Raw genomic sequence first — 13,173 nt, 5'->3', positions numbered from 1 at the left:
AGCCATAATGATCTGTTTGAGATGATGTCTAAGAACTATCTTGATCAACAGTGAGCTTAAGAAGAGAAATCATTCCTGGGAGGCTGAGTAACTAGGACCATCCAATACTCCCGAACACAACAGGGTAATCTTCTGTTGTATTCGCTGACACCATGATGCAGCTGGCTTCCTTCCTGCTGGGCAGGAAGTACAGACTCTGCATTAGGCTTCCCATGATCTTACTCATCAGGGAGGCAAAAGAGTGCCTTGGTACAGGGAACATGGCAGAATCTCAGCTACCAGCCATTGCTGGTATGGGTGTGGACGGGTTACAGATTATTCTCTGGTGCTTGGATGGAATGTGGGGATTTCTATCTTTCCAGAGTGCTTCTTTTCTGGTCCTATGAATAGAGAGAGAAGGCCTATATTGGCCTTTTTGTTTTGATTTCTGCTTGTGCCTATGCTTTGTGCCATCTGGGTTGACAGGATTCTTTAGCTCTAAGACTGGGATACACACATGAAATGAAAACCACAAGAGAATTTACCAGGTCACTTTTCAGACACCAAGGTAATCGTTCTACCATTTCTTTACCTTTCAGATTGCTCCAATGTTTATTTTATATGTCATGTCCATAACTTTTAGTTATTGGCAGGTGAAATATGGGGAAAGTATGTCCACTTGATCCTCTCAGAAGTGGAAGTTTATTTTTGCTCATTTTGTTTCATCTGAAGGGCTCTTCACCTCGAGTGGTATGTGAAAACTTTCTTCTTGGAGAACAACTTGGGGTTGGAAAGGTCCCTCCTACTTCTGTGGAGGTGTTGGGATGCAGATGGACCAGTCTTTAGAAGGGCCTCTTCTTTCTGATTTACATCTTTAGCATGTATCTCTCTGCATCAGTCCTGCCTCTGTCTTCCCAACTGCCTAAGTCTTATTTCTTCATCACCTTCCAACTGAAATGCCACTTATTCAGGTGAACTTTTTCTGTTACCTGGCTAAGTTTGAGCTCTGTTTTGTAACTATGACCAGAGAACCTGCACTTCTTTGTATCATCTCAGTGATCTAATTGTATTGTGGTTTCTGTATTTAATGTTATGTATTTTTAAAAATTAAATATTTATTTTTATTATAAAAGTGATGTACCAGAGGTGTTATCATTTCATAAACAGTTCTGTATTTAGTAGTCTGTGTAATTTCATGAAGGGGAAGATTATGCCACGTATGGAATGCCTACTTCAGTGCCCAGGATAACTTAGGTATTTCACCAACAACAGTTTTGATTACCCAACTGGAATTTAAAACTTTAAAAAATATCATTTGTCCAATGTTTAAAATTTGTATTTGAATTTTAGTTTCATTGTTAGAAAACCAGGTTAGGATGAGGACCTGGTGGTGTGTTTTATCATTATCTCAGGTTGCTTAGTAAAACCTGCTCATAGGCTTATTCTGTGGAGTACTTTGGGGCTACCAATACACAAAGGCATGCAGTGATTTATCAGAACAAGGCTGCAATGGGACAGCCTGGCTTCACGCATTCACACAGAGCCTCATGGCTCTCTGTCTTCTTTGCATTTCGTTGCCCCTTCTTGAGGGCTCCTAACAAACGGATGGACACTTGAGATTGAGGAGCAGAAGTTTTCTTTACTACTGACAAAGCTCCACAAATAAAACTGTGATTTTCCTGGAGGAAAATGACTATTTTAAATCGTCATCCTGTGAAATTTCTTTTGAGATGTGTCCATTTGATTTGGGATTGCTAACCACTGACTCTGTATTTCTGTAGGCAGCACTCAGTATATTTGGCATGATTGGTGGACCACTTCTGGGCCTGTTTTCTTTGGGCATTCTAGTTCCCTTTGCCAACTCACTTGTAAGTATAAAGAATGGATGTGTATATAAAGTTTATTTTCCCAGCTATAGCAGCAGCTCTATCTCTTACCTCCTTTGGAAAGGAATGATGACATCTTTGTTTTCCTCAGTTGTAGAAATGTGGTCACTTTGACATCTGTCACCAGTTATTCTTCTTGATGACTTAAAAGTCCTCATTTTTTACTTTGACAGATGAAGAGTGAAGCACTAGGCACTGGAGACCTGCATGTAGGGAAGCTAAATGGAAAAATGCCAGAACCATATGGTTCAATTTTAAATATTCACAATGAATAGGACTTAAATAGCCAGGACTTAAAGGAGATCAATAGACTCAGGTATGAGAGCTTTGAGAACAAGAAAGCTGAAGACACCTGTGAAAAGCCTTATGGCAGCAAACAGGCTGTCAGAGGTTTACCACCTTAACCAGAAACTTGGTAGTCTCACATTAAAGGTGTTCTATTAAAGCATGGTTCTAGCCCCCAGAAGCTTGAGTGTCACTGGAAATAAAGGGGTGATATCTCTGCTCTTCTATATAGACAAATCTTTGTTCAGAAATACTAAATTTTAGTCTATGATAAAGGGAATAGAAATCATTCCCTCTATAGGATAAAGTTTGGGAAAACTGATGTGTGTATTTGCTTTATACTTCATATATAGCCTCATCACAGAACTATGACTTATTTCATTTTCCTTGTCAGTCATTAAAAATTGCTAAGACAGATTGGAATGAAGACTGTGGTTAATGGGGGAGAAGGGCCAGGAGGGGAAAAATACTGGGAGGAAATGAGGGAAGAGGTGACACTGTTCAAAAAGAAATATACTCAAAACCTGACTTATATAACTGTAATCCCTCTGCACATTACCTTTATGGTAATGTTTTTTAAAAAAAGGAACAAGGAAGAAAAAAGACCATGATTAATAATTCTCAATGAGTTGCAATAAAACCCTTTGTGCAGCTAATATACTTACAAATCTTTGTCTTTGGTGCTAGTCCTGGGGCTTGAACTCATGGCCTGGGTGCTGTCCCTAAGCTTTTTGCTCAAGGCTAACCCTCTAACACTTGAGCCACACCTCCACTTCTGGCTTTTTTGGTGCTAAACTGGAGATAAGATTCTTGCAGACTTTTCAGCCTGGTCTGGCTTTGAATGGTGATCCTCAGATCTCAGCCTCCTGAGTTGCTAGGATTATAGGCCTGGGCCACCAGCTCCTTGCTTAAAAATCTTAAAAGAAAAAAATATATTTTTAATAAAGTGTCATGGCAGAAATTAGTTACAATGAAAAGGAGCTGTTTTTATCTTTCTCAGATTGTTGAAGTTTTGTTGAGTGTCAAGGGAAAAAAAAATCATCCAGGTATCAGTGGCTCATGCCCGAAATCCTAGCTACTCAGAAGGCTGATATCTGAGGATCTCAGTTCAAAGTCAGCCCAGGTAGGAAAGTCCCTGAGACCTTTATCTCCAATTAGCCACAAAAAGCAGGAAGTAGAGCTGTGGTTCAAATGATAGAGTGCTAGCCTTGAGCAAAAAAATCTCAGGGATAGTGCCCAGGCCCTGAGTTTAAGCCCTGGGACAGGTACAGAAAACAAAAAGCGCAGCTTTTTGCTTTTGACTTATTGCCACTATGAATGGCCTCCAGGAAAGCTGTATCTGTGGCTGACAAGCACTTTTAGAGATGGGAACTAAATACTCTTATTCCTGCCACTGGAAATACCTTTTTTTTCCCTTGTCATATCCAAGTTGGTTTTTTTTTTCAGTTCAAGATTATTTGCCTTCCTTTAGGGTGCCTTTCTCCTCTTCTTCTAGCTCTCCTGTTCTTCCTCCCCATCTTCCTGCCTCCTTCCTTCTCTCTGTTCCATTCGCTCAATGAATATTGATGGGCTGAACACTGTCTTAGGAGCAGAGAGCTGCAGATTGTTGCCTTCATGGATTTAATAACTTTTTAGAACTTAAATAATTTTGTAGATTCTTGATCAAGTCATATATATTACTGAGATTTAGCCCCATCTGGCCTGTCAACAGCTAAGTACTCTACTATTCCGGCGTCATCTTATTAAAACCCGTTTACTGCAGCTGCCTTGCAGACCCAAGGAGTTCAGCAATGCAAGAGTTCTCAGTCCTCAGCCCTGACAGAAATCACTCTCTCACTCTCCCATGAACACACCTTTCTTTTTTCCTACTGTGTGTCACTTCACCTTTCCACTCCCCTCTAGCAATCCTTCCTTTCCTCTATGTAGCCCCCCTTCCAGCCCCCCCATGGCTCAGGCTGCTGCCATGACAACACTGCTTCTAAATCTCAGCTTCCCAGCTGGAGGTTGGCTTTTCCTCCAATATTTAGAGGAGAACTTAACGCACTCAAGAGCTGACAGAAACACCTGGATTTCCAGTGAAACATGGGTGCCGAATCTTCTAAAGGATGAGAAACCAAAGATCTTCTGAAGAAACTCTAGTCAAGTTCTCCTCTCTCCATCTCTAGTCTTTTCTCTAGAAAATGGAGACATTCTTCTAGAATGTCACATCTGAGCAGCCACACAACCATGTGGTTGTTTATGTGCACAATTGCAGTCATTTGGAAAACCAGCTTGCTAGTTTTTTCCCCTAATTATCCTTCAGCTCAATTACGATCACGCGTGTTGTTAAATATATGGAAATAGCATGCCATTTGTTCATGAAACAAAGGGAACAAACAATTGGCCTGCAGTCAAGGATGGCTGGTGCAGGTTTTGGGGTGTGAAGAGATAAGGAGGCAAGAACAGAATGCTGGCCATGGAAATATGTAATGCATTAAAAGAAAAATGTGCAGGAGTTAGTGATTGGTTATGAAATAAGGAATGAGTTTACAGAGTCTCCAGGGCTGAAGGACCAGGAGCCTATGGTTCCTTGATAAGATCCAGAGATCCTATGAAGGAAAAGAACTTTTGGAAGGAAGTTGGAGAACTTTGGTTAGATCATGTTACTTTCCCTTTCCTCATTTCCTTTTCTTTCCCTCCCTTTCTCCCTTCTTCCATCCTTCCTTCCCTCTCTTCCTCCTTCCTTTCATTCCTTCCTTTACTTCCTCTCTTCTCCCCTTTCTGTCTCAATCAGCCATCACCTTTACTCCCTGTCTCCTTCCTCATCTTTTTTCTCTCCCCTCTCCCTCCCTCCCTTCTTCCTTCCCTCTACCTTTCATTCATGCACTTCCACAGGGTCTTCCTACAGTCCAGGTTGAACTCACAGTCTTCACGCTTCAGCTTCCCCAGTGCTTGCTGGGACTATAGAGCTGCACCAGCCTGTCCAGATGAACTTAATATCTCAATGCTAAATTCCGCCTGAAGGCAGTTATTTTTCTTGTAAAAGCACTCTTATTTTGCAGGGAGCCTTGAGTGGTCTGTTGGCTGGATTTGCCATGTCTTTATGGGTTGGAATTGGAGCTCAACTTTATCCACCACTTCCTGAGAGAACTATGCCATTATCCCTTGAAACCTATGGGTGTAACAGCACCTACAATGGGACAGACTTGATGACAACAACAGAAATGCCATTTTATACTAGTGCTTTTGAAATACGTAACATTGAAAGGTATGACGTTTTGTTTCATATCTTTAAAATGATGTGACAAGTAGAAAAAACCCTAGATGTCTTTTTTCTTGCCCTTAACACTGTGATTTTTAAAAATTCTAAAACCATATGGCTATAATATTTTACCTAGTGATAGCACATAATGCCATAGTTGCTTTATTATTAACTAGCCTGGTTTCTTAATATCTATAGAAATATCTGCCTTACAAATTTAAAGAGGTCTCAAGTATTAATGTGAAATTGTACTGTAGATGAAATTGTCAAACACTAGCTTTAGTTGAATGAATGATTATCACTGTCTTTGAAAACTCTTATGGTGAAATGCTTGATTATAAAGTAATATTTCTGATACACTCTTTGAAGTAGATCCTCTACTAATTAAAAGCTACAGTTGTCTAACTATTTTGGGTCATTGCCATTTATTGCATTTTAAAGACTTTGAGTCTTTGGAGCTCCAGAAATTAGTTTCTGAACATCCAACTGGAAGTTTCAGTTATGCAGTGTATTTCTGGATCTCTGAATACTGGGGGTGGTCTAATTGAATGAAATGATTAGAACCTGTTTGTAGAAGAGCGTTTTTACCATACAGTATAGATGTGAAAGCAAGTGTTCGTTTAGTGAAGATACCAGTATCCAAGCTGAAAACCTCAAATCTCATGGACGTATTCAAGGAAGGCAGAAATAGTGCCATTGCCTACCAAACGGACATGGTGGGGAGAGAAGGTACATAATTATATACAGCAATCATCTTTAGCAAAGCTATCATGACCTGGAGGGGAGTAAGCTATGAGAATACTTGCCAGTAGCACCTCCAAGTGAGGGAAGCTCTCCACAGATAGGGACAAGAGCAGGAAGCATGTTTCAGAGACTAGATGAGGTGAATGGATAGAAAAGGAGGTTTAGGAAGTGGCCTGGACAAGCATGAACGCAGTAATGGAAGGGGGCTGGGAAAGTCATCGGACAGCCAGAAATGGATGCAGATAAAGTGAGTGGAATGCGAAGTGGGAGGATGTTCAGGATATCTGTACTCTTTCATGATGTCTGGTTACGGAGTCCACTTGTCCCAGTTCTATAATTATCTGCCTTAACGGCATAAGCAAAATGGACACTTGGATTTCTAAAACAAATACATTAGCAGAAGTTTGCAGTCACTTTCCTATTGGTAGCTTATCTATTAAAAAAATTCAGCCAATAGGGGCTCAGGGTAGAACCCTGTGGTAGAGTGTTTATCTAGCATGTACAATGTCTGTGGTTAGATCCTTAGTACCACAAATAAACAAACAAGAAACCAAATGACTCAGCTAATAAACAGTACTTTTTGAACATCTACCTAGTGCTATGGTAGACATTTATTTCATACCCACTTTACAAAGTATCTTCTTCCCACCCACTGTGGTTTCCACTTTGTAGAAAATTATAAGAAATGTGAAAAGATACACTATTAGATACAGAACAATAAACTCAATAAGCATGTATGTGGTAAATAGCTAATACATACTCAATATATATTTGTTAAAACAGTGAAAAAAAAACACGGCCAGGTTAGGTGGCTCATGCCTATAATCCCAGCTCCTCAGGAAGAGAGCAGGAGGATTGTGGTTTCTAGGCTAGGCCAATCAAAAGGTTAGTAAGACAACCAGTAATCCATATGGGTATGCTGGTATATACTTGTAGCCCCAGCAGTAGGAGACTGTAGGTAAGAAGATCACATCTTGTTGTGAGGTCTGCAAATGCAGAGGCAAAATGACAACCCTCACGTGAAAATAACTAAAGCAGAAAAAAAATATGGATTTTGTTCCTCTTGGGCTAAAGACTCCATTTTTGTGGGCTTCAAAGTCCTTTCTCTAGTACATTATCAAGATGAAGTCATGCTTTTAATTCCTGATCCAATAAATGAACATCAGGTGGTGAAATTGAAAACATTATTAAATATTGCATTTTCACTTGGTCATGGGGCTCATGGACCCAGACTTGGGGTTGTACTGGTGTAACATGAAATCTTACAGCTCCACTCTGGCTATCTTTCAGGACTCCACTGATGGATAACTGGTATTCTTTATCATATCTGTACTTTAGTACCATTGGAACTTTGACAGCATTGCTTGTGGGCATATTTATCAGTTTATCAACAGGTAATTATTCTTGTGTTTCTCTGTGTGGCAGTTTTTATGATACTGGTTTATAGCTGTGAATGTTGTTTCATTATGAGCCAGTTTAAAAATACTAGTTTTGACTACTTCTTCCCACAATTCATAATTTCCTACACTTCTTCCCACACATAAATATGCAAACTGGGAAAAGCAGCTCCACTGGTTAAAGCAGAGGCAGGTGATTTGGTATTTGATCGGTGGATCGTGCAGGATGCTTTAGAATCAGTTTTCCTCTCAGCAGGGGAAAGCTGGCTCTAGTGGAGCATGAGATGAAGTGATTGGCTTATGTTTAAGAGGCATGGGATTTATAATTGATTTACATATCTATACATTAGGAAAGAACACTAGTCTAAGACTGACAGGATAGGGGAAGAATGATTAAATCTTCACCACTATTTTAAGGATTCCCTGATGTCTGAGTGCATAAAAAAAAGTTAAATGCCTATATTATAGGATGTCACTGTATAGTTATTATGGCTTTAGTAAATTCAAATTATTTGTCTCTTTTAGGAGGAAGAAAACAGAACTTAGACTCTAGAGTCTTACTAACCAAAGAGGACTTTTTATCAAATTTCAACTTCTTAAAGAAAGTAAGTTGGCTTTTATTTGCTCTAAATTAGGAAACTGGGCTTTATTTCTTCATGAACAGTTGTAGCCCCTTCCTTCCTTCCCTTCCTCCCTCCTTCTCTTTTTTCCTCCCTCCCTCCCTCCCTCCCTCTTTCCTTCCCTCCCTCTGGCCTTCCTTCCTTCTTTTCTTTCTTTTGTCTTTCCTTTTTCTTTCTTTGGTGCTGGGGATCAAACCCAGCGCTTGCTAGGCAAGTGCTTTACCTCACACTGAGCTCCATCCCAGCCCTAGCCTGTTTCTTGAACAGTAACAAACAAAGAAGGTATGTATCTGTACACTATCGGTTAACCCTCCATGCCGTTTTTTGCTGATCTAAATCCCTTGGACATCTCTCTTTCTTTCCATACAACACCTATAATCCTAGCCACTCAGAAGTCTGAGATCTGAGGATCAAGGTCAAAACCAACCCAGACAGGAAATGTCTTGTGAGACTCTTATTTCCAGTTAACCACCACAAATCTGGAAGTGAAGCAGTGTTGCAAGTCTTGAGCAAAAAAGCTGAGAGAGGGGGCTGGGATGTAGCTCAGTGGCAAAGCGCTTGCCTAGCGAGTGCAACATCCTGGGTTCAATCCCCAATACCAAAAAAGAAAAGACAAAAAAAATACAGTAAAAAAAAACCCCAAACAACAACAAAAAAAGCTAAGAGAGGGCCAGACCATGAGTTCAAGTCCCAGTAATCACATCAGATCACATCATATCACATCACATCAGACCACCCCCACCCCCACACCCCTCTTTCTCTTTCTCTTTCTCTCTCTCTCAGAATCATCTGGTCTAAGGAAAATGGCAATAATCATTATTTAGCACAGAACAAAAGATTGTTTGTAATCACCATGTTGACATTTTCTTTTAGCAACATCATGATTTGAGCTACAAATCTCATCCAGTGGAAGACGGTGGAACTGACAATCCAGCCTTCAACCACATGGAATTGAACTTCACAGATCAAAACGCCAAGGCCAATGGGACTCGCTTGTGAAGCAATGTCAATGTTAAATGATCTTATGTCTCACTTTTATCTATTTTCTAGGACTATCAGATCAAGTTCAGGTGTTTTTTCCTTGTCTATCATGGATGTTTGGCATATACACTTTTGTTACAACAAAGTCCTGATTTCTTTCCCTTTCTATGCTGTTTTGTGGATGTTTGTCTAGAATCAAGAGTTTCAGCATGAGCATTTCCATCTCTCTGTCAATGAAGCTACTGCTCTAAAATTTATAGGGGGGCTGGGAAGGTAGCTCAGCGGTAGAGTGCATGCCTTGCAAGCATGAGGCCCTGGGTTCAATTCCTCAGCACCACATAAACAGAAAAAGCCGGAAGTGGTGCTGTGGCTCCAGTAGTAGAGCGCTAGCTTTGAGCTGAAGAGCTGAGGGACAGCGCCCAGGCCCAGAGTTCAGGCCCCATGACCGGACCCAAAAAAAAAATAAAATTTATAGGACAATTGAAAGACAAAGGCATATTCATTTCTCTCTCTCCCTTTCTCTCTCTGCCTCGTTCATTTTTGTGCTAGTCTTGGGGCTTGAACTCAGGGCTGGGGTGCTGCCCCTGAGCTTCTTTTGCTCAAAGTTAGCATTTTACCACTTATGCTACACTGATACTTCCAGCTTTTTGGTAGTTAACTGGAGATGAGAGTCAGATGGACTTTCTTCCAGGACTAGCCTTGAATTGCAATTCTCAGATCCCAGCCTCCTGAGTAGCTAGAATTACAGGTGTGAGCCACCAGCACCGGGTGGCATATTTATCTATAAAAAAACATTTTATTTGGGGCTGGGAAGGTGGCTCAGTGGTAGAGCACTTGCCTTGCATGTCTGAGGCCCTGGGTTCGATTCCTCAGCACCACATAAGCAAAAAGAAAAAAGCTGGAAGTGGTACTGTGGCTCAAGTGGTAGAGCGCTAGCCTTGAGCTGAAGAGCTGAGGGCCAGCGCCCAGGCCCAGAGTTCAGGCCCCACGACCAGACCCCCCATCCCCCCTAAAAACATTTTATTAGCTGACAATAGACCTACAAGGAGAATTTCATTATGACTTTTCCTCACATGCATACAATGTACCCCCCTCTATGGCTCTTCTTTCTCCTCCCTCCTTCTTACAGTTTTAACAGATTTCTTTAGTCTCTCTCTCTCTATATATATATATCTATATTTTATATCTATATCTATATTATAGATATGGATATACATATAAAATGCTTTGACTATATCCACCTCATTCATTCTGTCCATTTGCTTTTCCTTCTCTGCTGGTACCCATCCCCCAAGAGAAACTATTATACTTTCATCACATTCATTTTTTTAAAGTGCATCATAATTGAACCATAGATTTTCTTGCCCATGCATTTTCACAATGCATACATTAAACTTTAACCAGATTAGCACCTTCTATTTCTCTCTCTTCCTGCCTAATGCCATATAAAGTATATTCTTTGTTCACTAAAGGCTGACATACTTTTTGTTTTGTGTCTATGCCTGGGCACTATTCCTGAGCTTTATTATTATTATTACCATCATCATCATCATTCAAGGCTTGCACTCTTACCACTTGAGCCACAGCTACATTTTTTTTTTTACTTTTTGGTAGTTAATTGGAAATAAGAATCTCACAGATTTTCCTGGCTGGGCTGGTTAAACCGCCATCTTCAGATCTCAGCCTCCTAAGTAGGGATTACAGGCGTGAGCCACCAGTGTCTGGAATTAAGGCATATTCTCAATGTGGGCATTATTGAAGATGCTTTCCATACCTTAGTGCTACCTTATAAGTGTTGGGATTCATCAAAAAAATAATTAGTACTGAAAAGAGATTCTCTCCTTGCTACCATATTCTCTGTTCTTACGGACAAAGAAAGGGACAGGTCTGTTGTTGAGATCTTTGCCTTTTGTCCTGTATTAGCACAAGGCACATAGTAATATTGGAACTGATTCTGGCTCAGAAAGGTGGTTTCAGAGGGACAGAAAGAAAAGACCCAACAATTATGGTCTCCACACATTTATTCTTGTACTTTTTGGCTTGTTTTCTGAAGTTCCTGGCTTTGGCTGCCTATGTTGCCTTTCTTTGACTACAATTCTTAACTACATTCCTAGTTTTTGAACCATCAACTTTGTTTTTGTTGCTCATTTTACTTGTGCTTGCCTTGCCTTCCTAGTTTTCTATTTACTCAACCCTTGGGCTTGGATGTGTCATGAGGTACCCAGTGAGCATTATGCTACGTCAGAGCCCAGTTTGCGGAGTTGGAACTTATATATTATACTCTCCCATGAGCCTGGTGCTGATCAGTACATACTAGATGCAGGTACTTATGGGCCTGGTGACCCAAGAATATATCTTTGAAATTAGATGATCATACTTAATGCTATAAATCAATGGCTTCTTGGTCTTTTGGCTAAGATCAAGTAGCTTTTATCAATGTAATGCTATCTAATTGAACATTTTGATGTCAACTGATCATAGTTAAATTGGTTGAAGGTATATATGCTTAGGAAATTGGAAATTATAATAGATTCAGATAGAAAAAGAGCTCAATTGTACATGTAAATGCTACTTTTTTCTTTAACATTGCAGACTTATTAAACATATGCTAGCTCCATGTTTTAAATTTTAAGTAGCAGTCTTGAAGTTGCTCAGCTGTGTATTTTGTTATGCCTATCGCTAAAAAATTGTGTTTCATCAATAACTTATTTTTCTACAATACCCTTACTATGATTTTTAAAATTTCAATATTTTTAAAGCATAAAAGAAATGTAAAGACAAGTATTTTATAATTCAATAATTTATGGACATTTTCTAATTTATCTTATTTAGGAACCCATGCCTTTTACATTTAGAGGTTGTTGGGATAGTAGGAGAAAAACAAAGGAGGTGGTAACAATGCTCGACAAGATATGTACTTATTACCTTACTCATGTAACTGTAACCCTTCTGTACAGCATCTTTACAATAAAATGAAATTTTAAAAAAGTAAAATAGTTAAAAATAATTTTAAAAGTAGTATTTATCTAAAACAGATTTATATAGCATTTAAATTAACTGTATATTCATATATTACTTACATGTATAGATGCTTTTTTAATCACTATTTTGTAAACAAACATTAAATTTTGTAGCTTTCACCAAATGTGTTAATAGAAACATTTATCTTATTTGTTTAATGTGACTGTGATTTGAACTGTGGTTATTTATTTAATAATTTTGAATGCATATATGTATGGAATGCTTTACTTTTTTTTTTGTCAGTCCTGGGGCTTGAACTCTGGACCTGGGAGCTGGCTCTCAGCTCTTTAGCTCAAGGCTAGTGCTCTACCACTTGAGCCACAGCACCACTTCCTGCTTTTTCTGTTTATGTGGTGCTGAGGAATCAAACCTGGGGCCTCATGTATGCAAGGCAAGCACTCTATCACTGAGCCACCTTCCCAGTTCTGAAGTGCTTCACTTTTGGGAATTAAAATCAGGTTATTTAATTATTTTTTGTGTGTTGGTACTGGGGCTTGAACTCAGGGCCTGGGTACTGTCCCTGAGCTTTTGTGCTCAAGGCTAACACTTTGAGCCAGAGCTCCACTTTTGGTTTTAACTGGAGATAAGATTCTCATGGACTTTCCTGCTTGGGCTGGTTTTGAACCTCAAGCCTCAGATTTCACCCTCCTTAATAGGATTAACATGTAATAATTATATACATTTATGATACAGTATGATAGTTGATAATAATCTATGTTTTATGAATAACTAGAAAAGAGGAGTTTGGAGATTTCAAACAAAATAATGACATGGAGGTAGAAACATTATTTACTCTGATAAGTAAACTTGGCATATATATATATTGAAAGCTCATGTTGTGCCTTATAAATATGTCCAGTAAGCATTTTATTTCCTACAAAGTCTCTCAGAATTTCCCCTCTTGATTTTCATTCTCACTACCCACTTTTTTTTTATTGTAAAGATACTATACAGAGGGTTACAGTTACATGAGTGAGGTAATGAGTACACTTCCTCTTGAACATTGTTACCCCCTCCAT

The 13,173-nt window shown here is 39.4% G+C and overlaps 1 protein-coding gene across 2 annotated transcripts in view; it reads left to right on the top strand.

The window, feature by feature from the left end:
- Slc5a8 (solute carrier family 5 (sodium/monocarboxylate cotransporter), member 8) overlaps positions 1-9,299 on the top strand; it is a 34,739-nt gene extending 25,440 nt beyond the window's left edge. For both annotated transcript variants that reach the window (XM_013023087.1, XM_013023079.1), the window contains 5 exons: positions 1,761-1,847; positions 5,192-5,397; positions 7,426-7,529; positions 8,058-8,137; positions 9,026-9,299. In XM_013023087.1, the coding sequence (XP_012878541.1) occupies positions 1,761-1,847; positions 5,192-5,397; positions 7,426-7,529; positions 8,058-8,137; positions 9,026-9,151 (603 nt within the window). In that variant the 3' untranslated portion in view covers positions 9,152-9,299. The remainder of the gene's footprint in view (positions 1-1,760; positions 1,848-5,191; positions 5,398-7,425; positions 7,530-8,057; positions 8,138-9,025) is intronic.
- The last annotated feature ends 3,874 nt before the right edge of the window (positions 9,300-13,173 follow it).

The sequence above is a fragment of the Dipodomys ordii genome, unplaced genomic scaffold, assembly GCF_000151885.1.
Source record: "Dipodomys ordii isolate 6190 unplaced genomic scaffold, Dord_2.0 Scaffold3, whole genome shotgun sequence".
Lineage (NCBI taxonomy): Eukaryota > Metazoa > Chordata > Mammalia > Rodentia > Heteromyidae > Dipodomys > Dipodomys ordii.
This window is presented reverse-complemented; position numbering and strand designations above follow the sequence as displayed.